Source organism: Drosophila simulans, chromosome 2L (genome assembly GCF_016746395.2).
Source record: "Drosophila simulans strain w501 chromosome 2L, Prin_Dsim_3.1, whole genome shotgun sequence".
Lineage (NCBI taxonomy): Eukaryota > Metazoa > Arthropoda > Insecta > Diptera > Drosophilidae > Drosophila > Drosophila simulans.
Genome location: NC_052520.2, coordinates 7,025,749 through 7,050,036, shown reverse-complemented (window position 1 = coordinate 7,050,036; position 24,288 = coordinate 7,025,749). Strand labels below are relative to the sequence as shown.

The window sequence follows — 24,288 nt, the reverse complement described above, 5'->3', positions numbered from 1 at the left end:
TCTGTGCGCTCCGCGCTTTTGGCCCCTTGTCATTTATCGGATTTGAATTGAAAGCCTGTAAATAACACGACGAAAAATCGAAAATCGAAATTGAAATTCGGCATCGTTGCAGATTTAATTGAATCTCGTCGCATGTGTGGGCCCACAGGCGGAATGTCTGTCTCATGATATCCCAGGTCAAAACCTTTTGTCTGGCCCACATTTTTGGCTAAATATGTGAAATATGTTCCAGACTTTTAGTCGATTACCTAAAGTGCGCCAAAAGCAAAAGTTCAAAGCCCCATAAGGCGCATTTTATGGAAATAATTATTCGGCATTTAATTATTCAGCATCTGTGAACCTGACAAACAGTTACGGTATTTCCCCCGATCAATTGATTCACGAAGAACGTAAATTGGAATATTCGGGTGCTGTGACTCATAGCAAGGAGCACTTGACTAACCTAAAGAAAGAATCCATTGGAATGACTCAACACACGGAAGCGGGCAACGAAAGTGTTGCCCTTTTAAGAGATGAAACCCAGCCCTTTTACATATTCACAGCTGAGGTCAGCTTGCTAGCAACGGAAAGTTATAACTATGAATGAAACAATAAAACAATCATTACTCTTTTTAAGTGTGCATTATATTTCAAATCAAAATATTCTAATATTTATATATTTCAAGCTTTATGTTTCACTGGATGCAGTATTGGGGTTTCTGCTGTAGCTATGAAAACCGCAAATAAAACTGGAATGCCCGAAGTCGAGATGACGTAAGGGTACCCGCAATTCTGTCAAATGTCAGGGTCTGCACCCCACATCTTCCTGTGGGCAAACACATCACGCTGGAGCACCATTGAGCACCTACCCCGCCCCCGAACCCCAGCCCAACTGGCCACCCTTCGCCCACATTCCGCAGAAACCCACAGCCCGAGGGGGTAATAAAGATCCAAAGAGACAGGAGTTGCGGGGAAAACCCTTCTTCTGTGGAAAGACAAATCACATAAGCAAATTGGTTTACAATAACCAACCACAAACGGAGGAACACAAGTAAAGTTGGTGGCTACATGGAGCTTAAGGGGGGGAGGGGTGGTGGCTGGGGGAAAGGGGAAAACGGGCGGAGTGTGTGGGATGGGACAAAGAAAAACCGCTTGCAGACACAAATATCACAAATTTAGCAAGCAATTTGCATAAAACTCATATTTTGGTGCTGCTACTTCCAGCTATACGAGTATTTCTGTTGTACCTTCTTTCTAGTTGTCCGTTTTTTTTTTTTTCGCAAATTTTTCTTACATATTTTTTCCAGACGCCCTGGGCGACAAAAAGAAAACTTAACAATTTGTATGCAGAAAGCAACGGGAACAAAAATGTATGCAAAAATCCGTCGAGATTTCGTAATCCAAAGTGGGGGCCACATATGCAGATGAGGTAACCGAAAATTTAACCGTTGAGGTCAACCGGTAATAGTCACAGCACCCCCACCCCCCTCTTGACCTCTTGCAATTAAGCTACACGACTTGGACACATTTTCCAACACCCAAATATCTCGTTAGGCAATCATCAAACTTTTGGATCGCGCGCACTCAACAATCAGGCGCGACTAATTAAGGGGGGCGGGGGGATTTGGCGCAGGTCATCAACTGTCGTGTGTCTGTTTAATCAATCAAAATGCAGTTCGTTTCGGTTTCCAGTTACGGATTTTTGAACTCACCCGAAAATTATTTTCGAACGTGACGAGCGACGCGCCAAAAACCAAATATCCATCGCAGTCGGTGGTTTCTCCCGGGAATACCTCTATTTACTCGCCGGAAAAACAGTCCACGTGCTTATCGGCATGGTCGGCAAACAAGAGGAGCTGGTAGCCACCAGTCGAACAGCCAGAGTGCCGCACACACACGGAACGCAGAGACAATGGAAAATCAGCGGATGACTGAAGAAGCGAGGGGCGAGCGACGCCTTTTGAAGGCCGAGGTATGAGATCATTGTTTGACTCACGTGCACAGCGTTCAGGATTTTGGCTTTGAGTCAAACAACTCATTCTAGGCACCTCAGAAGTGGATCGAAAAATTCGAATGAATACGAGGAAAAGAAATACCCTTTCTTTTCATAAATACAAGACATACCTGCTTATCGCTTCTGATATGTTTAATGTATTCTATATGAGGATTCCTAGGTCTCTTAAAGATACTTTTTTCTAAATGTTATGGAACTCTTTTCATGAAACTGCAATGCAAAGTTCATTGAAAATACGCATACCCCACACAAGTGTAGGGAATTTTTTACGCTCCTCAAAAGACCCCACGCAACGATGCGTTGAGCTTGAACTTTGCGGTTGGGAAAAATGTAAATAAAAGACTTTTCCTCCTCCGATAAGGAAAAAAGTCGGACAAAATCAAAGCATATCTTGCGGCGTCCGGCGGAGGAAAAAAAGACAATTACTCGATCCCACTTCTGAAGAGAAATTCACTCGCGGCATGTTGGGGAAACAAACAAACATATCATGGCAAACAAAGGTCACACACAGCTGAACTTTATTGTGTGAGAGGAAAAGAACATTTTGGGGACTTATGCAAAAGACATTAGACTAAACGGGAATTACATAAAAATAGTGAACAAAATACTTGAACGTTTGCTATCTCATTTCTTCATTCGAATTTTATGAGTATACATTTATGATGCACTTGTAGACTTTAAAAAAAATTACAGAAAACCTCATAAAGAAAGTGTAGCTTGAGATCTCTTTGAGTCAGTAATCTATAAAACAATCTTTGTGCACATGAAAATGTATTTGCAATCGGATCGCTTGAGAACTTTAAACTTGCAGCTGAGAAATGGAAAGCAATAACAAAAGATGACGCTATAATCGAGTTCTCCGACTATCAGATACCCATTACAGCCAGTGGGAGTGCGATAAATAAATTCAAAAGATATTTCTCGACTGCGGGCTTTTGTGTTCAAGCTTTCTCAACTTTCTAGCTTATATAGTTTCTGATATCTGTACTGACACACAGGCGAAAAGATCCTGATCAAGAATATATATATTTTATGTGGTCTGTTACATACTTTTCAATCAATCTTGTATCCCCTTTCACTGTACGAGTGACGGGTATTGTAAAGTAGTGAAATAACCAAATCGACCCAATTGAAAACTGCAAATTCCCTTGGCCAAGTAGGCAAAAATAAACAGCATTAATCATCAAATGCAAAGCAGCCAAGAATAAAGGAGGCGCAAAATATACGCAAAATGCAGACACTTGTTGCCTCCCCCAAAAGAAAATGCTGTTGGGAAAATTGCCAGGGCGAGGAAAATGGGAAAACTGACGTCGAGCAACTGTCGCCAAATTGGCTTTGGCATGGCGCCCCCGAAGAAAAGGAAATATATATTTGTATATATATATATATATATGCATATGAGAAAATAAAAACATTAGCACAGTTCGGGATGTTTTATATCCCCAGCATATGCCGCAAAACCAAAAGACACCAGTGCCCGCAAAATGTGGCAGAAAATATGTAGTTTATGTGGTTTGCGATTCCATCTACAGATAGCACTTTGGTTGCCCTATAAAAATGTGAAGAGTACTAAAATTCGCAATATAAAACCATATAAGAGTGGACTTGGAGGCTTCAAGATATGAAAACTTGCAGCATTAAGTAGCTTAAATTGATCGATGTTAATATTCACAATTTTAAAGTGGAAAGCCTGCTTTTCGCACCCCAAAACACTAAGAAATCCGCCAAGAATTAGTTCTAGCCACTGCGCGATACACTTTCTTTTTGGCCGGAAGACATAAGCCAAATAAACACTTGCGCTGGCTGCCAAAAAGAAAGCCGAGCAATTAATATCAATGAGAGCCCACGCACAGAAAGCCGCAGAAATGGCATAAAAAGTGGCCGCAAGAACGGCCGGCAAATAATGTTGTCGTTAAAAGAATAAACCACAAAGGGGACGGCCGCCGCCTTGCATCATCGCCAATTGCCAGACGCTATAAAAAATAGCTTTGCAAGTTGTGGCGCGATGCCACGCCCCCGTCGCACTACATACATATGTATATGTCTATATATATATCGCATATAGCGGGTACACATGTCTCATCGACTTCGTCATGGCCTTTATTTTTAGGTTGCTGCCTGCCGCCGTCTTGTCTCGTTTTTCGATTCGATTCTCTGCCAAATTATTCGTACACTGCGTTTGATTTACTTGCAAATTCGCTGGCACAGTTTCCCGATTTCAGTAGGCCAACCAGTCAACAGCCAGCTGGCCGAAACGGCTGCGAATTGGCCTTCTTTATCGCCACCTTTTGGGCCGCATAAAACAGCAAACAGGCAACCAGGCAATTTGTCGTGGCCACAATCTATTAAGCCCTGTCGTGGAGCATAAATCTCGCGGCTCCTCTGGAGCTCTGATTATTTGTTTATTGTTTACACACCGATTTTTATTAATGGCTTTCAAGGGGAAAGGAGCGCACACAGAGAGTATTCAAAGCTAAGCCCTTAAAATGGTATATACAATGAAAAAAAATCATTAAGATACTCGTAAATCGGAGCCCTAGTTTCGCCACTTTATCTGAAACATGGCTCATGGCGGAGTGAAAAGATGAGAATACGAGGAACAGGATCACAGACAAGTTTGCTAAAGGATTAGGTGCGATTGGCATAGGAGAATCCTGGCGAGAGAAGCTGGGATGAACTGGTGTTTGCAAATAACTTCCTATATATCCTTTAAGCGAAACACTTAGAGAATTCTGTCTATATTTGAAACTGAAACTCTATAGAAGTGAATGTATAAATTATATTTATATAAATGAATAAGTATATAAGTTTTGAAGGGATATATCTTCAGGTTACTCGTTTAGAAGAGTCTACACTATACAATTCCCAAAAAGATCTAATAGCTTGCTGGATTGTCATAAAAAAAAATACCCATTAATGTATGATTTCAAGAAAATATTCTGTAATTTTTCAGAGTGCAGCGAGCAAAGTGCAAATCATGGGGATTAGCTTTCCCAAATATTCACACGTCCCAGGTCGAAAGATCTCGATGGAGCCATAAAAGGCATTTACAGATATTTGGTCTAGACAAACAACAGCCACAAAGACAGACCAGACACATTTTTCACTTTCACTAATTGTCAATTCTGTAGCTCCATCGAAGGAAAACAAAACCGCAGACTGAAAACTGAAAACTACAAACTGAAGACTGAAAACTACAAGCTGAAAACTGGAACAGGCCGTCTTGAAAGGGGGGAAAATGGGGGTCTGAGTGATAAGTAAGTGATCGCTTTTGTCAGCGCCCTCGCAAAATGATCCAGAGATTAAAGTATCTTCTCATATGTGGCACTTTCAAGACTGAGGTTTGGTTGAGTCATCACTAATGAATCACCGCATATTCCTTGACAGCTGCATAGTTTTTTAGTGCATATTATGTTATTAAACGAAATATCTTACGCCAATTTGTGGCGCAATTTATTAGGTGATATCATCAGAAACAGAGACAAAGACAGGATGTAGATAAGCTCGACGCTCGCGATTAGCAGATCTACTATATGTTACAATATAACAGCTTTTAAGTTTCCACTTATAAATATATATATATACAATTAATATCAGAAGAACCTAAAAAAACTCAGACTGATAGGTTTGATCTTGTAAGAGAACAGGAAGTAGAAAACAGCGATATGAAAATTTAACAAAATGTGTTTGCACAGACGGAGGTGACGAACTAAAAATTCAGATCAGGCGACACATATGCAAATTCCCGATCGTGGGTGTCTACAAGAAAACTCGAAAGTCGGGCAGGGGCGGCGAAAACTTTTTGAGGGGAGGGGAGGGCCAAGCTTTTGGGGGCGGCGTAGTGGGGAAGTGAGTGCAGAGGACCGCGCGACATAGACGGTCGCATATTTACGCTTGGTGTTGAGTGAAAAGAGAGTAGACAGCTACAAAACACAAAAAAAAAATTCTTCGGACCTATTAAAGATTATTGGCCTGGTGCGAAGTCAGCTACGCCCACGAACCACGCCCTTTTGTGGCAGGGCGGGAGCATTCGAGTGTTGCACAACAAAGTGTGAACAAGGAATGCATGCCTATGATGACGATCTCAGAATACCCTAACAAAATCCTGCCAAGCTGCCAGCTTATTACAAAATGAAAGTTAAAGTTGCAGTATTTTATATAGGCTTAAGTTATTTACACCATTTAATATAATATTAAAATAATATTAAACTTATATATTCACTACATTTTATTGATCTTTAACTTATAATTTTTAGTTATTGAATATTTTTTGGACTTCGTTGCATGTATCTTAACTTACACCCTGTTTCAATGCTTAAGTTTCCACTTCAATCCAACATATGTTCTGCCTTAATTAGACAGACTAATATACCCAAAACGAAAGGGCATTCCAGTGTGTGTGTGTGTGTTGTGGTCCGACCATGTTTCATCGGAAAAAGGGGTAAAAACTTTTTGTCAGCCCGACTGATTGACGGTAGCGCTGAAAGCTGTTGTCCATCATCAACACCAGAGAACTGAGAATGGAGTAGAAATGCCCCCAGTCTCAACAGAGAATTCCCGACTTAGAATCGAGGAATGAAACCCCAGCGCCTGGATGCAGATCTGCTCGATTGCCACGCTCACTTGACAGATATCATTAATAAGATTTATGGGCTATTAGCAGAACCAGCCAGTGGCCATAAATAAGACGAATCCGCGAGGATTCCAGTCCTCAACGGCCAACGTGTTGACAGGCGGAGCAAAGTCCTCAGCTGAATCACATCGTTTGCGTGTGCATTTACATACGAAAACGAAATAAATCCCAGCTGAAAGTGTCTTATTAATAAGCATTCTTGTAATTTGCCTGCAAATGAGGCATTTAAGTTCGGCGCTAATCACTTCTATTTATAAATTGTGTACCTAGATAGGCAATGGCTAGAAAAAGTATATAGTGTGTTAATTGCACATTGGAATTGAGATCTCTGTTACCATTAACATTAAAAAATCATCATTAAAACAAATACTATTTAAAAAAAAACGTTTGATTTCCTTTTGCGTAACGCGTAGTCAACCATAACGTTCCCTATTGTTGTTAGATACTATTTTTGTTTCACAATTCATCGGCCAATAAATCATCAAAGTCAAAATTAACATTACTGACAATTTCGGGTCTTTAAATTGTAAATTGTACAATTCATATCCCGTATATCCCGTACTTACTCAGCTAAATGATGTTAGTAGTACTATATATATGATGAATGAAACTATTGACATTTCCGCACACCAACACTTACGGACAACAAGGACGAACAACCGTACATCCTGACGAAAACGGAACTGCCAATCTACTTCAATACATTTACAGATCCCTACATAGCCTAAATATAAATATAATCATTTACTCCACGAGCTAGAGGTACATGTACTACATGTACATGTATGTATGTATGTATGTAATTACATTAATTGGTATAAAAACGATAAGTATGCAGATCATAAGTAAATGTACAGAGATGGCGCGATGACGTCACTATGGCAATCTCAAAAGTGCTTACTCTCCAAATCTCTGGGAGAGAGCAGAGCGCAAGCTTTTTGTGGATCGCGCGGCTGTGAAACGGCCATGCCGAACAGTTGTACGGTGGAACTCGAAGCGATCGGTCGCATGCTCCGTGAAATTCAGCACTCAAGCTTAATCCTTTGAGACCCAAACGGCGTCCTTATAAAAATTAAGAACTGGTGAAAAAAAAAGTGCATGGAGTTATAAAATAATCCTTTAAAAAGTGTGCAACTGGTGAATCCTTTGTTTATATTTTTAAATGAAAAATTAATAGGCTCATCGAAAACAAATGAATTGACAAAGTTGATGAGCACAAATTTAATTGCATTTCACAACTTCGCGTAAAATTCGGTAATTGAAGTTAGTTGTAATTTAAAGTTAGTTAAAAGCCGGCTTTTAATTAACAACTGGGTGTACAAAATTATTGAACAAAACAAATAAAAGGCCTTTTTGCAAGTGATGTGCTTGTTTTATGTTTTTGAGCAGCGGCTATAAAATGTTTATTGTCTTTCTGGCAATGTCTAACATTTTGAAAATCGGACAGCCACACAGAGAAGTGTAAATAAAAAACGATTGAGTAACAAGTTGTTTTATTTTGTATTTCGATATTTTTGCATCAGAGAAAACGCCGGTTCTACGCAGCTGCGCGTTAAAAGCAAAGGCGTGTGCCAAAATACAAACATTCAGCTGCCAAAAATATTTAGCAACTTGTTAGACTCGAAAAATTCCCTGGCAAGTTGGAGCATAAAATTATAAAAAAAAAGTTCTCGCAAAGTGCAATTAACGGAGCAGAAAAAACACAATGCAAATGAGCAACTATAGAAGTCGAAAATAAAGTGAATAAAACAAAATGTTGGTTGTAAAAAAGTAAAGCTATTTAAAACTTACACAAAAACTCTACGAAAGTGAATAAAATTAATAAGAAGCCAAGTGCCTAATAAATGCCTATTTATTAATCTTATTTGCAGAAAGCAGAATATGAGGATGCCAATATAGAATTATCGCGATCGGAGTGCTAATCAATTACTTAAAAAAAAAAAAGCTTAGAACAAATCTAAATAAATACAAAAATATTTCATGCAACATTTAAATATGAATCTCGTAATACGCAATCTCGTGCTGGCGTTCATCGCCATTACATTTTGGAAGACGACACACGCTTATTCCAGTTTTCCAACTGACATAAATAGCAATTACTTCGACGTGCGGAATTCGACCTTGCCCATGACCATGACCACCACCCATCCACAAACCAATCGTCCTCTCGCTCGCTACGTCCTCCCCCCAAACGAGTTGCATAGCGCGGACGAGGACGAGGAGTCCTCTGACTTCGAGCAGTACTCCGAGGATCGGGCGGTCCAGCGGGACAGGTCGTACCTCATCCGGTTGATCCGCCGACGCGTGCCACGTGATCAGGCCCCCCAGCAAGTAATTCTTCAGGGCCGCAGTCTCAGTGGCGTCCACTGGGGGCAGGGCGACGACAATCATCTTAGCTCCGATGCGGCCGTCGATGGGGTGAGTACTGTATCTCTAATCTGGGGACCCACACGAGGGCAAACACTTCGGGTGAACCATAAAAGTTAAGTCCTGCTTACTCACCCCATCCTATTTTCTCATCATGACAGTATCGAGACGGTTAAATATTTATTTTTTATTTTAATGTTAAGAAACTTATATGAAGGTAAAAACGATAAGAAAAAGAATTTACCAGTATCTCTTGTTGAAGGATCTAACAAATTAAGGTAAATCAAAATGTAGCATCGGTTTATAAGCTAAAAGAAAAAAGGAATATATAATATCTGATATATGTAAAGAAATTTCCAGAAATGAGTCAGAGCCATATTTTTTTTCTGATTTCTTTGGTCGACTCGACTCTCGATGAGTTTGTCAAGTATCTGCAGTAGCTGCAACTGCTTGATGCGCATTAGAATCGGAATGGGTATCAGAGTCGGATCGCAACGAGATGGCTCACCTTGAACCCCACAGCGACGGGTGACTAACCCTGGGACTGGCAATCGCTCCGTTCCAATCTCTGATCTCCCAGCGCTCCACTCACCCATTGCGGATCGAGGATCGCAGAGCCCACCCATGTGGCTCGCCAGTTCGGCGAGAGGAGTTACACAACGGCGGCAATTATGAAACGTGTTGCGGCAGGTAGGAGCCACCAATTTGGTTAATAAGCCAATTTGGCAGTGTGCAAACGGTAGCCCGCATTATGCCCACATCCATATCCCGATCATGATCCAGAAGAGAGATCTGTGCCCAACAATCGCTTTCGGTTTCACTTTCCTGCCTGTAATTGTGCCGATCCGTTTAAAATCGACAAAGGGGCGATCTGCAGAAGAACCTGTCGCTCTGCTGTTTCATTTTTTATTGCAAGTTTTTTTTTCGGCTCCATGGCCGACAGCTGGTTGATGGCAATGAAACGGGTTGCAAAGGGTCTTGGGATGCCAAAGATATGACTTTCCGTTATGGTGGTCCCTCGTTAATTGGCCTAATTGACTTGACAACTTGCAACGGCTGCCGCCCTTTGGGGCAAATCAATCGTGTCTAAATATATGGGATTTACTCTGTTTAGAAAGAATTTCACTGATTTACATTGATTACTCGTAATTGAGATCGAACATCAGCCAGTAAGAGTCATTCAATACTCATATGAGTTTATGACCAATTAATACAGATTTCTGAGAAAAAGGCGTCAATCGATTTTGTAGAAGAAGGGTTTTGCCAAAAACTCGATTGATGTTTGTCGAAATTATGATAAATCGCTTACTTGTTGGTCCCAAAAACAATGCTTTTGATAAATCTTCGAACTGATACAGGGGCTGATTAATGTTCGAGAAATGAGAATTTCCAATGAACTTTATATAATTGAGATCTTTTACAATGCTTGGTTTGTTATATCATTTTAGTTTTTTTTAATTTTGATTTGCGTGAAATTCGCGAGAATCGACAATCGACAATATTGCGAAAGGTTTAAAAATATAGCGTTGGATTTCCCCAAAGCTGGCGACAATCATTTTTAGATTCTGCGATTAATCGCTTATCAGCCCAAGGCCGTCGCTTTTATTCATCGTCGCAGAGTCTGTGTTGGATTTTCACTCTTATCGCTTGCACATTTGAATGCAACTACACTCATAGAAAAAATCATTCTCGACGATTTCGATGTGAAAATTGTTGAACTCCAAATCTAGCCAAGATCGAATCAGTATACTCAGATCGAGATCGAACCTTTCTCAGATTGCAAAGAAGGTTTCTTCTCATGAGAATAAATGATGTCACCATTTTTCTGGGTGTGTGTGATCCAATCTCATGCAAAGGTGCGATAAGGAGATATGGGGAAAATGGGCAATCTGAATGTGAGGGGGTTAGGTTGGCTTGTGGCATATGCACTCAGGCGGCATAAATAGCTTATGGTCTGTGGTCATGATTGTACCTTGATATCCCTGATATCCCTGCACCCATTTCCGACCGCATCCTTTGACCTCTGAAAAGAGGAATTTAATATCTGCTCTTCGTAACTTTGTACTTGGTACTTCCCCGACCACACCCACTTTCCGTCCGCCTTTTCGACCTGGGAAATCGTTGCACTTGCCTCTGAGCTCAAACTCCCCACATGCCATTTGAGTTCTCCCTGTGTGTTTACCTTTGCCTGTTTGTTTGCCAACGCATTCCGTGTGCATAACTGCACTGAGATTAAGAACTGCGAACGGGCCCTTTATGTTGGCCAAAATGTTCTTTTGGCACCTGGTAAAAATAAACCTGCTCGATAGAGAAAATGTTAATATAAGCCACGCAAATGGGTCAGCAACAATTCTAGCATTGCAAACAGCTTGAATGCGAATCGATTAATCATCAAGAACTTAGTTGCTGCTGCTGGAACAAGGTCAATAAAATGTAAATCTGCACTCGTATTTATAGGCAAATGTGCGATTAATATAACTTGATCTGGTCGCTAGCACACGGCTCACAATCGTACAACCGCCATAGTTGAATGACTAGAAAATGCCTTTATCAACACGGGCTTAGAATAAAAGGAGGTTATCTGCGGCAAATAAATGGCTGGCAAAGAATGCCTGAGAATGGAAAGCAGACAAGATAGCACTAAAACTATTTGCTCTTGAACTTACTGTGATAAGAGTTATAATACTCAACTAATTTACAAATAATCAACAGCAATCAATTATAGCAATTAGTTCTTTTGGTTGACATTTGAACACAATTAATATATTAATATATATATATCAATTATAATCAATTCTGAGATTTTTCAGTATATTCGCAGGGTACTTCGAAATTAAAATCATTTCACTCTCACTTCGACGGCGCATCAAGAAATAAACAACAATGTTCTCTGCGCCCTATAAAATTCTATAAAATTTCTATCCCCAGCAAATCTGTGTTGACTCCGTCTATTGCCACACAGAGTTGAACGATGAAATCAGTTGCCACGCACCAATACGAATTTTGGGGATAATGTAAATGTCGGCAAGATTTCTGATTTATTAGCAATATTTTCAAAGAGTTGAAAAAAAGAAAAGAAACTAATGACGGGCAAATCGGCTTATGACATAATAGCAAACAGCTTTCGGGCGGTCTACAAAGTACTCGTATGTCAGTGATCTGAACGTGATTTATGGTCCGCAAGAGATCAAGTATTTCACGCGGAAGCTCTCTGCATATTTATGACAAATCTATAAAGTTTTATGTAATTAATTTCTAGTCTGCGACACATCGCCCGCCTAATGAACGGGGAAAACTAGTCGCCAAAATGAAAAGAAAACAGCTTGAGAAAAGGTGTAGGGAAACTCGTCGCCAGACCAATAAATTATGTGCAAAGAGTTCACGCATTTCGGCGGCCGGCCATAATTAAGTGGACGCGACTGTACGGCTGGCTGATTGATCGCCGGCGACTTGTTGGCCATTAAACGGGGCATGCGCCAAGAGTCACGCAATTAAGACCCACCAGCGAATATAAATCACGGCCAAGACGAGGCCTTAATACACTCCTCGCGAACATAAATCATATAAATTTCTTTGTTCTAAATTTAATGGCGATTTCTCCCTTCTTTCGCCATATTTTCCGGGAAAGTACAGTAAAGTAAAGTTTCCAGGGAAAGATGAAAGACATTGTAAAGAATTTCTTTATAAATCACATTTTTGGATTATGTATTTTGAAATTCTTATTCCATATATATAGAATAACTCCATTATTTGTTATAAGTTCAGCGGACTTAGTAGTACCCATCTACTCTACACTGATAAATCGCCGATTTCCGTGTTGTCCATCTTTTGTTTGCACACGAGTCTCGCAACAAAGTCAATATTTCCTTTTCGTCAGTCAGTGTATCGCCTTTGATAAATTCAAACAAATTGCAGATTGAAAAGTCAATCTAGAGCAGGCCAGACAAGTCGGGAGATCGGTGGATCGACGGATTGCTGGATTGCTGTATTGGTGTGGCAGCTACGTTTCAATCTCTTGGGCAATCTAGCGGCAATCTATCGGTGCGTGTGGGCGTTGCAATTAGAAGAGGCAGACAGCCCCGACATGTTCTGCGATTCGACGTCTCGACCGGCAATCAGTTTCTCGATCGATTCCCCTGACGATGACGACGACGACGACGACGATGATGATGATGCATCAGTTCACATTTCCGGCATTTGCCGTGCAACTGCAACATGTTGCAGCGAGTTTGTGTTGTGAATGGGCGATTTAATTGGTAGGCGCCTTCTTGACTCGCTAACGCAGCAAGTGACTAGGGATGTAATAGGATTTAATGAAATAGTTTATTTTGTATGAGTAATCTTTATAGAATTCTTTTCTATCGGTTTTATGAACTTGATTTAGCCTAGCAACCCCTTCTGTGAACTTGTTTCCAATTGAGTTATCTTATTAGTTTAAGCACAAATCATAAAGAATAAATACAAATACAAATAAAGTTTCCTGATCCTGATTTCTTTAGATTTAAGCGCGCAGCCCTGAAAGCCGTTCAAACCGCTTCGTTCGGCCTGTTCTGTGGCCAAAACATCAGCTCGCTGTCATTGACATTGGATGGATATTATGGCCATTTATGGTCCCAAAGGCGGCATCTTGCTTTCTGATTTCTACTTTCAGCCTTGATGCTTTCCTTTTGGCTGCTTTCGTTTTCGCAGTCGGCCGAACGCAAACAAATATAAAATTGTCATAATAAACGAGCCTAGCAGTCGCGGCAGATTTCGCGGCTACGCTCGCTCGTTAAAAATTAAAAAGCATTTTATACAGCCAGTCCTTTGCGCATTTCGTTTTCGCTTCTCTTAAATACTTGGCGCGCTAAGAAATATAAAATTGTATGCGCTTTTAATGCGAGTAGTTTCAATTAAGATGCAAAAAAAGAAAAAACGACGAGTAAATACGCAAAGTGTGGCCGATTTTAATTACTCAAGTTAATGGTTGAATTTTGAAGCAGAGCGGTGAGTGCCCGCCTAATTGGCACTTTTGTGAAAAAAGAAAAAAAAAACTAAAGCAAACGCAGTACAATAAGTAAGAGAAGCACCCATGTCATATTAAGCATACGCCATGTGGTCCATCAGCAATTTCCCCTTTACATATGTGGCTGTGCGTGTCTGGGCCACGTTTGTATTCCTAAAGAGAAAAACTAGAATTTCGAGGCGGACATTTGCACAAACACTGCTCGCTGCGCTTTTTCATACATTTTTCCATTTTCCCTGCTTAGCTTTTAGTCAAATTGCAATTGCTACATTTGCATTTCGCGGCATCGCATTCAACACAAATTAGTAAAACACAAACTGAAAGGCCTCGAAAACTGACTGCCCACGAACTGCGGATGCCCTAGAGATGATAATATAGCAATTCAAAGGAAAAATAAATGGGACATTCCGCTCTTTCTCCTTTCATTTTATGAGTAGTCACATGAATGAATTGTATTCATGCTTTTCAATGAAAGATTCGCAGTGTAATCATTCAATGAACTCGAGCCACTGAACTCGGAAATACTACATTGAAAAATAAACGTATGTGCATATCTATATGTTTATGAAAGTATATGAATTCAAGGGATCTAATCTAATTTACACCCAAAAATCTTATAGATATATCTGAATATAATTTATTGATTCATTGTTCATTGACATGGTGTTCTACTGCGAAATTCGTTGTAGCCTTCTGGGTGAAAATTCTAATTTAGCTTAAGCGATTCATTGTGAATATACTTTTCCATTTATAGTTGTGCGTTTCAATGGGGAATCGTTGGAACGAAAGATAACGAGTGGAGTATGGCTATGCACATTTAGTTGGCCCTGTTTGTTGTACTCTCTTTGGCGAGAACAAATATTGGATTGTACTATAGCTCTACGATGCATTCCGGCCCAACCGTCCTGCCCTTTTTGGCCCATTATGCACCCCCTACCCCACACCCACCGCCACTGGTTTGTTGTTGTTTATTTGCACAGTTGTTGGCGAATTTGTTGGCCAGACTTTTTGTGCCGCCACTGCCACTGTTGATGATTCTCCTGTTTCTTTTTCATCTTTAGCTCATTCACGCATTTTACAATCCGCACAGTGGGCGGCGGGGGAAAGGGGTATTTAATCTTGACCAGGGACAACACCTTTAAGCCCTGGAGTTCGCTGTCAGAGGCTTATTTCTGGAATACACTAGTATAAATAGTTTTAATTGTGATTTAAAGTAAATGCTTTTTTCCATATATTTTACAAGCTAATCTTATCGATATGAAATAAACCATCTTAAATTTAAAAATATTATTTTATTTTCGTTTTGAATTGTAGATTTCATTTTAGAGTGTAAGGGACGGGGGATCATAAAACAGGGTACTGGGTGCGCTATTTGCATTTGGCTCATAACTCTTTTGATTGCAAATAAACCCACGACAGGCTCTTTATTATTGTTGTCGCTGCCGTTGTTGTTACCTTCTGGCTCGTAAAATACCAAACACAAGTCACACCCACGCCAGGAATCCCAATTGAGGCTAAACAAAAAAGGTGCGGAAAAAAAAAACAAGAGTGAAAAATAATAAAGAAACTGCTCCTCCGGCCAAAGCATCCTTCAAACGCTCAAAACAGAACAAGGGGCAAATGCAAATGAAGTTTGGTCTCTTTACTTTTTTTTTATTATTATTATTTTCTATAGAAGCCGAAGCGAGCCTAACGAAAAAAAAACCACTGTTTTCGAATACTGTCAACCAAGCAGACACTTAATAGCTTTTTTTGTTCAGTCGTGTGTCCCTGCCTCAACTTGGTTTTTACACTGAGAAGAAAAGGGACTAACTACTACAAAATACTATACCATTTTCGATGCACATTTAGGTGATTCTTGAGGCGATCTAGTTTGTAATGAAACTATAGTCTCATTGAATCTTTGAATAAAAATGTCATGTAATAGATGTTCATGTATTTGGAATGTTTTTCTCTCTGTGTAGTGCAGCTCCGGTTCCTGCTCCTGGGATTGGCACTCCAGATTGATGGTAATTCGAGGGGAACTGAGGCGACTGAGGAGTTTCCAGAATAGGTCGGGGGAGTCGCCAACTGCCAGCCTGGATGAAATGGTCGTGTCATGGTTGAGCATGCGTAATGAAGCTTAAGTAGAACTGGTTATAAGAAAGGAGAGCTGAGGAATTGGCTACATTGTATAAAAAAAAGAAATGGGATTGGATAGGAAATGGGACGGAGAGATTCCAGATACGATTCGAGTGACTTTGATGCGCATGGGCAAAACGATCATTGCACTCGAGGCAATCCTATTGAATATAAATGAAACAAGTAAATAATTAAAGTTCAGCTAGAAACATGCCATTTTTGGTGTTCTAAATTAATGGAATAAATCAAATTGTCGAAGCAAAGAAATAACTTCAAATTACAGGGTACATATATTGATTAATAGGGAGCCTGATCCTGCCAGAACCAAATGTCCTTGCAGCTCCTTGCATGGCATTCATTAAGCCCCCGGAAAAGTATAGCTTATGCATCCAAGCCATTAGCTGCCATGACTCGGCACAACCCTCAATTTCAGTTAGCCAGCGATCTGCTCAGTTTTGCAGCCATGAACATGGAACCTTCCACCCATTTCGCTGGCCATTTCACTTAACGCTTTGGTGACTCTGCTGGGAATGCGAATGGAGTTGTATGCTGGCTGCTTTATCCTTTCTGCTCCTGCCGGTGTCATTTTTCTTACATGCACACTTCATTTATTACACCCAGAAGGCAGCCACACCCGCTTTTCCGATTTTCCCGTCGCATTATGTATCACTTATATGCATGTCGTTAGTTTTCATGACATTCGGGACGCCTTTTTGGGGCTGGGAAAAACGTGGGAAAAGCAAGTGCATCCCTTTGTTGAAAATCGATACGTGCGAGTGTGTGGCAATGCAAATTGTAAAAGTTTTCCCCACATCCGCTGCTGTTGCTCTTTGAGCTGTAAGTGATAGCTTTTCAGGTGCTCTCAGGTGTGGCACGCAGTTTTCACTTTGCACCTGCACTTGCAACCCCCTGCCCCCTCTTTTCCCTTGGCTCTCTGTGAGTTGTGTTAAAAATCAGTTAAATAAATCAAAATTGCTGCGTGAGCACCAGTAGCCGGCATAAATCAAAAGGCAATTTAATTTGCACTCGCCCTTTGTGGAAAAGTATGGAGAAATTTATCAGAATATCCCGGCTTTATGTTGAATTAATTTAAAAATATTTTTAAAAGTGTAGTTTGTGGTTTTTAATAAGTATTTGTATCTTATTTTTGTTAATCTTCACTTCTCGATTTAAGTTGTCTTTAAAAATATTTCCCCCAAGTAAATATTTGTCCAAAAAATCTCCAGAATAAATGAATGCTCCACATGTTGTTTCATATGATACTTGATTGGGTAAATATGGGAAAAACATTTCTGTATGCTGCCTGTCACATGACACAATCCAATTTATTAGCTGGTCCATATTATTTGCCGCCACGTTTTTACTCCTAGAAAAAATGGCACAAATATTTTAATACTTTATGGGTGAAAAAATGCATGTGCAAGAGCGGAGCTACTGCACATTGTGCAATAATAATGAAAGCAGCAAAATTTCGCTCTCTCAATGGGAAATATAGTTACGTGGCCGCAGGGCAGCCAAAAAAAAATAAATAAAAAACCAACCGACTATAACCATAAATAAAGTGTTGGTTCGCACATGTTATGCGAACATTATGACCTATCGCTCTGCAATATTATAGTATTCTAAATTTTCCATTTATTTCTTTTCATCAAAACAGAGCGATGACTATCTATCGGATCAGCCGGGCGAGTTGACAGTGTTGAAAGAGCGAATCGCAGAACAGAACTCCGTTGAAAAGTTGAGGACTATCAAATACAACAGTGAGTATGAGTATGAGTATGCTACCCTTTAGCCCTTTTTAAGATTGCCTCGTTCGGGGTTCATTGGGGCCATTAATGGTGAACACCAATCCCCTCCTCTCCTCGCCCGCCGGCAACTGTGCTGCAAATAGATGTCCGAGGCGCCCGCCCATGATCATCACGTTCTGGCCATAAAAAAATGTGCTAAGCAAATGTGCTAAACGAACTCTATGCGATTCTCTGGGCGAAAGGGCCAAACAAGCCGAACAAAATGCCATGAAATGCCCTTTGATGTGGCAAAAGGAAGTCTAGGCAAACAGTCGTGTTCGCAATCATAGGAGCAGGCTTTAAATAGTACTTGCAATTTCTTAAGCTGCCTAACCTTACAAATATTTCCATCCAATTAAATATTTATCATATTTTCTAAAGTAGAATGTAGCTTCTAATGCCAACCTTCTTACTAACTTCTAACTATTTGGCACTCCGCAACTGTGGCTAGATCTGCAGGCAATCCCAGTTGTTTTTCCTGTTATTTATGACAATGGAAATGAAAATGACTGTTTTATCCTTTGGCACGTGACTCTCCACATGAATGATGGCAAAGCAGGGCGCAAATGTCAACGAGTGGAGTGTGAAAATTCAGGCACGAGCTTAACTCACGCACTTTACTTTCTAACCGTAGGAAAGTGAGTGAAAACTGCACCTCAAGGAGTTGAAAAATCACCCAAAAGATGCGTTTTTCCCATTTTTAGTTACTTGGGTGATGATGCATCTGCACTTTCGTTGTAATTAAAAGGAGAGTTTTCTTCTGGTTAACAAACACAAAACCCCATATCTATTAATTTAAGTTGTTAGTTTGTTGTTTTTCGTTTTTTAAGGAGGAGGGAATTTGAGACTTCCACAGATCTAGCCAATTACTTTATTACAAGACACCAGGCTTAACGAAATACACACTGACACTGAGAGAAATAATTATAACTTTAAGTTAGTTGAACATTTATTAGGGTTCTATTTCTTTCAAAGAGTCTTATGAAAATCTTTTTTTATTCAGATTAATTCCAATTCTTTGCAAGTTTTTTTTCCAGTGTATTGGCAATTACGAGACAACCACAAGCTAACCCAGACCCCTGACAATGAAATGTGAGCTCGGCCTGCCTCAATATTTTTGTATCTCCACCCCCTTTCCGCATTTTCACCGCCTTTTGCATTTGAGTGGAAAATTGTTGTCGCTTAATGGGCGCGAAAAGTGTTGTTGGGAAAACCGTTAGGAGCGTGTGTACAGAGTCGGCGCAAAAGTCGCGAAAAGTGTGTCACTCGGCCTGGGAAATTGTCAATGGAAATAATGCCTGTGGATGTCGCGGTAAATGCCTAATGATCCAATTTTCTTATCAGCGATTTTTGTTGATTTTTCGTTTCAATTGAGTTGCACCTACAAATATTTACTCAAGTATGCTCCCATATGGGAAATTCATACTAACTCCGCGGAATGCAGTTACAAAGAATAACGTTGATTAAACAAATATTGATGTTGGATATCGACAACGCTTTAAAAGCAATTCTTAAAATCATTTACCTATATAAGGTTTTATACATACATATATTCCCTGCAACACTCGATTCTAAAGCTTATTAAACGCTTCTACATGTTATGTGCTAATTTAATAAACTTAATATAATTAAATGATAGGAATTTCTCTTGTGATTTCCTTTACACCATATTAGTATAACATTCTGCAGCAATCAAAATGACTTTATTGGCCTAGCACAACTTTGTGAACTGTGGTATTTTCGGGGATCTTCCCCCAAACCTCATCGCCTTTGCTTGTTGTCCTGAGATTGGCCCACATTTTCATGGGCAGTGCCATCAAGTTCAAAGACAGCAAAGCAGACTTTCAAGAACATTGCAACATTGCCCCCCCTTGTGGACCACACACCCCACACTCCACCCATTTTCCAGGCCACCGCGCCACTGAAAGCCCTGTGTTTTCAGTACTCCTGGCTTGTTGAGCCAGAGCCCCTTGAATTATTCATGTGGCTGTTGTGGCTGAAGCAGCTGGAGCAAACTCTGAGGCTGGCCAACACCTCCTGCCTCGTCCTTCCGGTCGCCACTGCAACCCGGTGCTACCACAAATGCACTGAGCCAAAATTTGATTTCGAACTACTTGGAATTCCATCATAGTTCCCAGAATCCCGTATAAGCAGCCCCAAAGTAGCATTATTCGATTATTATTATTCTTGGAACAAATCTTACTCTGTATAGATGGGACCTTGTATTTTGTGACAGTGCAACAATAATACACACCCATTCCCTGCCAGCGCGCTCGTTATGTTGATGATTCAATCATGGAGCATTTATGAAAATTACATGTGGAGCCAACCGTTGATTCTCCCTAGGAGATTCGCCAGCAAAGTTGTTCTCCCACTAGGTGAATGAATGGGGACTGGGACTAGGATCGGGGATTAGCTCGGCTAACTGAACATTGGGTGGTCTTTGAGCAGACTGCTCCCTCCGATGGCCGCCAATCCGCCTGCTGCCTGGCACTTTATGACCGCCAGACGGACGAGAAAAAGTTAATTCCGCATGCAAAGATCGCTTCTGGATGTTTTTCTTTTTATTTTTTTATGGTCGCGACAAAAGACGATAAATAAAGCTGGCCTGCAACGGTAAACTTAAGCCAGCCAAAATGGCCTTAAAGGGGCAATCTCCAGCAGCCGATCAATAAAAGAAATTGCATCTCGCTAATGATCTTAAGCATCTGGCATCGCAAAAAGCCAGTGGGCGATCGAAAACGCTACCGAATCGCACGCGAATCGCGCGCGAAAGGCATTGAAAACGCACGACACGAGAATTTCTGGCAGTTTACTGAACTCACCGATTTTTTAGTGGGCTATTAAGTAACAAACCCGTCGACTGGTTATTCCAATGACACACATATGCATATATATATGTGTGTTTATGTCAATAGGTTGCATATAAAAATTAAACATTTCAGGGGATTATATTCAAAGCAGCAGGATGCATTTTAGTGCCTTTAGCTGTGACTTGCATGTTTGCAGTGATCATAAAATGTATTTCAAAGCTGAGTTATAGCAACCGATTGGAATGCTATTGGAAAAATGCAATATATGCAATATATGCATATTGGGTAATTAAGCATTAAACATAGCACTTATATTTAACTTCCGTATGTAAACTAACAGTAGTAGTTCAGTGATATTTAATTGTTTTACTATTTCTGATTATTATATATTTTTATATTTATATATAGATAGATATTTTGTTGCAAAAAGTATATGTATACAGCCTTTCTTATCAGGGGTTTTGAAGTTTGAATAAGCTTTATAAGCTTTATATATATATTTTCAGATAATCGTACCAGGGAGCTCAAAAAAAAGGTCGAGGCGCACCGACTGCTGATGGCAAAGGAGGGTACCTGCCGGGTTCCAAGGCCGGAGGTGGTCCACATCACGAGAGAAACGAACACGTTCTACTCGCCCCGTGCCACGATTCTGCACAGATGCAGCGACAAGGTCGGATGCTGCAATGCCGGTTGGACCTGCCAGATGAAGAGGAACGAAACGGTGGATCGGGTGTTCGACAAGGTGGATGGCCGTTCCTACGAGCCCATCGTTATCTCAATGGAGAACCACACGGAATGCGGATGTGTGAAGGTGGAAACGCGCCGGAAACGAAGTCCCATTTGCCTATGCCCCAAGCACTTCAAGGACTTTAGCTGGGCGGGATCGCGTGCGCAGTGGGAGAACGAGGAGCACCTGGAGCTGCGTCTGTGGGAGCGGAGGGAGCAGCGGTGCCGATGCGACTGCCACCTCAGCGACGACACGTGCAAGAGGCTGAAAAACGGCGTTGAGGGATTCTCGGTGATGGAGCGACGGTGAGTTCAAGTTATAAGCACTTCTAAACCATTTTTTGTCAGTATTATCTTTACGTAATGCTCTTAGTGCCATTTCATTTTGTTAAATCACCCATTTGTATCATTTCAGCCGCATTCAAAGTGGAGAAGTCAGTCCGCCGTTTTGCAACTACGGGGCATATGATGTGAAGAACGGTCGATGTCCGCGCCCGGGTCTTCCAAATCGGAATCCCAATCTGCAACAGCATTTGCAGTCGCGGCGTCAGAATGGCAAAAGCTAAACCAAATTCCATTTGAAAGAATGAAAAGCCTGAACTTATATCTACATTTTATAAAGTTCATGGCATTAAGGAAAAACTGCGTTTAAAGATACGCAATGGCCATAGAACAAAGAAATCCAGAAATCCGAACTGATCGTTCGGATTAGCGGGCAAACTAAAGGCATACTATGTTTGGTTGTTAGTATTATGAGTTATAATATTATAATATTAAAGACCGATTCAAATTCATATTTGGACCAAGTGATTACTTTACAGAAAATAAACTTAAAATGTACTCTTAATTAAGCTGAGTTTAAGATGCCAGTGAAACTAGATAAAATCAGACATTGGGAACTGAAAGTATTAGTTCTTTCGGACGTTTTTTTTTGAAAAAGTCTACAGTGTTTTATTTATTAAAATCATAAGAATCTGTCAAACTCAAAATCACTGTAGCGCTTTCATAGAAAATGTCTTAAGTAACTGTCATTTTCGGTCCTCTTTAAAAATAAATTAAATAGATTCCCCAGTTCCAATCAGAAGTATTGACAAACAACATTCGAGTGTACTTAAGTTATTGTCGATTAAGTTGACCTCCTAGCTACTTATTTAATATATTTTTGTATCCAATAAAAAATACGTCTAGTCACAGCAAGCGATTCACTTTTCTGAGTATGGCAATCGTTAGGATTAAGAGCCCATAAACTATGAAATAAACATCGATGGAGTGATATTCGATTATATTAAGTTGCCTGGCGGTATTGTACAAGTTTTTAGCTCCTTTATGCCGAACGATGTACTCTATCCAATACGTGACCAAATCACTGGAACTCACTGGACGATCGCGATATAATTGAGAAGCTTTCATTATAGTTTCACCATAACTCGAATCGCTAAGCATTCTAGTAATGGCCTTCGCTAGTGTCCAATGCGTCAGATTGTTTGTGGATAAGGTCAATCCCCAGTTTTTGGACTGCATTCTCTGAAGATTAGCTCGTTGATCGCCAATTAAAGGTAGTCCCAGCATGGGCACTCCGTAAAAAAGAGCTTCTGAGACACTTCCTTTGCCTCCATGAGTGATGAACAATCGAACCTTGCCACTTTGCAACATCTGCGATTGGGGCCACCACTTAGCGACTTTCAGGTGGGGATAATCCAAGCTGATGGCACTACCATTTGGACCATCGTAGGTCCAGTAAACGTCATAGTCCGGAAACTGAGCAAAAGACTTTGTGAAAGTCCGCACCAGTTCTTCAGTGGATTTCCGCCAAGTGAAGCGAGTGCCCAAACTGAAGATGATGAGAGATCGATTGCCAGCTGATATTTCAAGAGGATTCTTATCCAGCTGTTGCTCTAGGACTATACCTCCTATATCCACCATACTGGGAATAAGTGGAGCTATGGGACCCTCGCTGATCATGTGATGATTACATAATGCCAGAATCACCGACCGGCGCATGGTTTCAAAACTGGGATATCTCGGTTCAGGAAAATGCAAACTAAAAAGAAATTCTCAATTGATCGCTAAACAATTGTGTTTAGATACATACCGGTAGATCCTTGCCAGCACTCTCCTCGCCAAAATCTCCATGAACTTCTCCCACATTCCAAAGACCCAGGCCGAGATTCCACTTCGCTGTTTGCCATCATACGGCTGTGGGACATACCAACGCTCCTCGGGATTACCCATAAGGCTGTTGACAAATCCAGTTGGCTGTTGGGTGGAAACTATAGCCACTGGACAGTTGAAATGCGCAGCCACTCCCAGCAGATGATCGTTGAAATGATAGCCCAAGAGGAGGAGATCATAGGGAGTATTGGGCTGATTTCTGAGAAACATCTTCCACTCCGGCAGATCAAGCAGATCTCCAGAATGCTCCAAACGCCTAAACATCCGTTCCAGGCGCAGAATAAGGTCCGAGGAGGATACTTCCTCTTTTGGCTGCTGCCAGGGAATGTAAATGTGTGACACATTTCCCCGAATCTCCTGCTCCTCCAGCGGCAATGTAGTGACCAGGGTTAAGTGGTGACCCCTCTGCAAAAGAGCACGACATACCGCCAAATGGACCATTAACTGCGACCGGTGCACATTGACAAAGAGACCCAAAATGTGATGGGATTCCACAGGGGCGGGACTATCGGCCAGCAGGTAAATGCCTGTGTAGCCCATCCACAGAAGTGACCAACTGATCGGCGAACGCTTCATGACTGAGGCGCCCGACTCAAATTTACATTAACAGCTAATTAGCAGAGTCTTACGGACACACCATAAATCAATCAAAATGATAACAAGCGATTTGG

The 24,288-nt window shown here is 40.8% G+C and overlaps 2 protein-coding genes across 4 annotated transcripts; one reads left to right on the top strand and one right to left on the bottom strand.

Annotated features, from left to right (window-relative positions):
* Window positions 1-7,580: 7,580 nt before the first annotated feature.
* LOC6731319 lies at window positions 7,581-22,650 on the top strand. Of its 3 annotated transcripts, none has more exons than XM_016178810.3 (5): window positions 7,581-7,752; window positions 8,498-9,044; window positions 17,777-17,879; window positions 21,226-21,751; window positions 21,861-22,650. In XM_016178810.3, the coding sequence occupies exons 2-5, from the start codon at window positions 8,607-8,609 to the stop codon at window positions 22,009-22,011; spliced, it is 1,218 nt and encodes a 405-aa protein (XP_016023893.1). In that variant the 5' UTR covers window positions 7,581-7,752; window positions 8,498-8,606; the 3' UTR covers window positions 22,012-22,650. The 3 variants fall into 3 exon arrangements, with proteins under 3 accessions (XP_016023893.1, XP_016023891.1, XP_016023892.1); XM_016178808.3 differs by having other exon boundaries at window positions 7,581-7,763; XM_016178809.3 differs by having other exon boundaries at window positions 7,581-7,880.
* LOC6731318 (UDP-glucuronosyltransferase) lies at window positions 22,634-24,201 on the bottom strand. The gene is made up of 2 exons (XM_002078438.4): window positions 23,538-24,201; window positions 22,634-23,486 (listed from the first exon to the last, which is right to left on the bottom strand). The coding sequence occupies exons 1-2, from the start codon at window positions 24,191-24,193 to the stop codon at window positions 22,634-22,636; spliced, it is 1,509 nt and encodes a 502-aa protein (XP_002078474.1). The 5' UTR covers window positions 24,194-24,201.
* Window positions 24,202-24,288: the final 87 nt, after the last annotated feature.

Excerpts from the sequence above, each read along its gene's own strand:
- LOC6731318 (XM_002078438.4), bottom strand. The coding sequence starts at position 24,193 with ATGAAGCGTTCGCCGATCAGTTGGTCACTTCTGTGGATGGGCTACACA. Across the intron at positions 23,487-23,537 it reads GTGCTGGCAAGGATCTACCG|TTTGCATTTTCCTGAACCGA; the intron begins GTATGTATCTAA and ends ATTTCTTTTTAG.
- LOC6731319 (XM_016178810.3), top strand. The coding sequence starts at position 8,607 with ATGCAACATTTAAATATGAATCTCGTAATACGCAATCTCGTGCTGGCG. Across the intron at positions 9,045-17,776 it reads CCGATGCGGCCGTCGATGGG|AGCGATGACTATCTATCGGA; the intron begins GTGAGTACTGTA and ends TCATCAAAACAG. Across the intron at positions 17,880-21,225 it reads GAGGACTATCAAATACAACA|ATAATCGTACCAGGGAGCTC; the intron begins GTGAGTATGAGT and ends ATATATTTTCAG.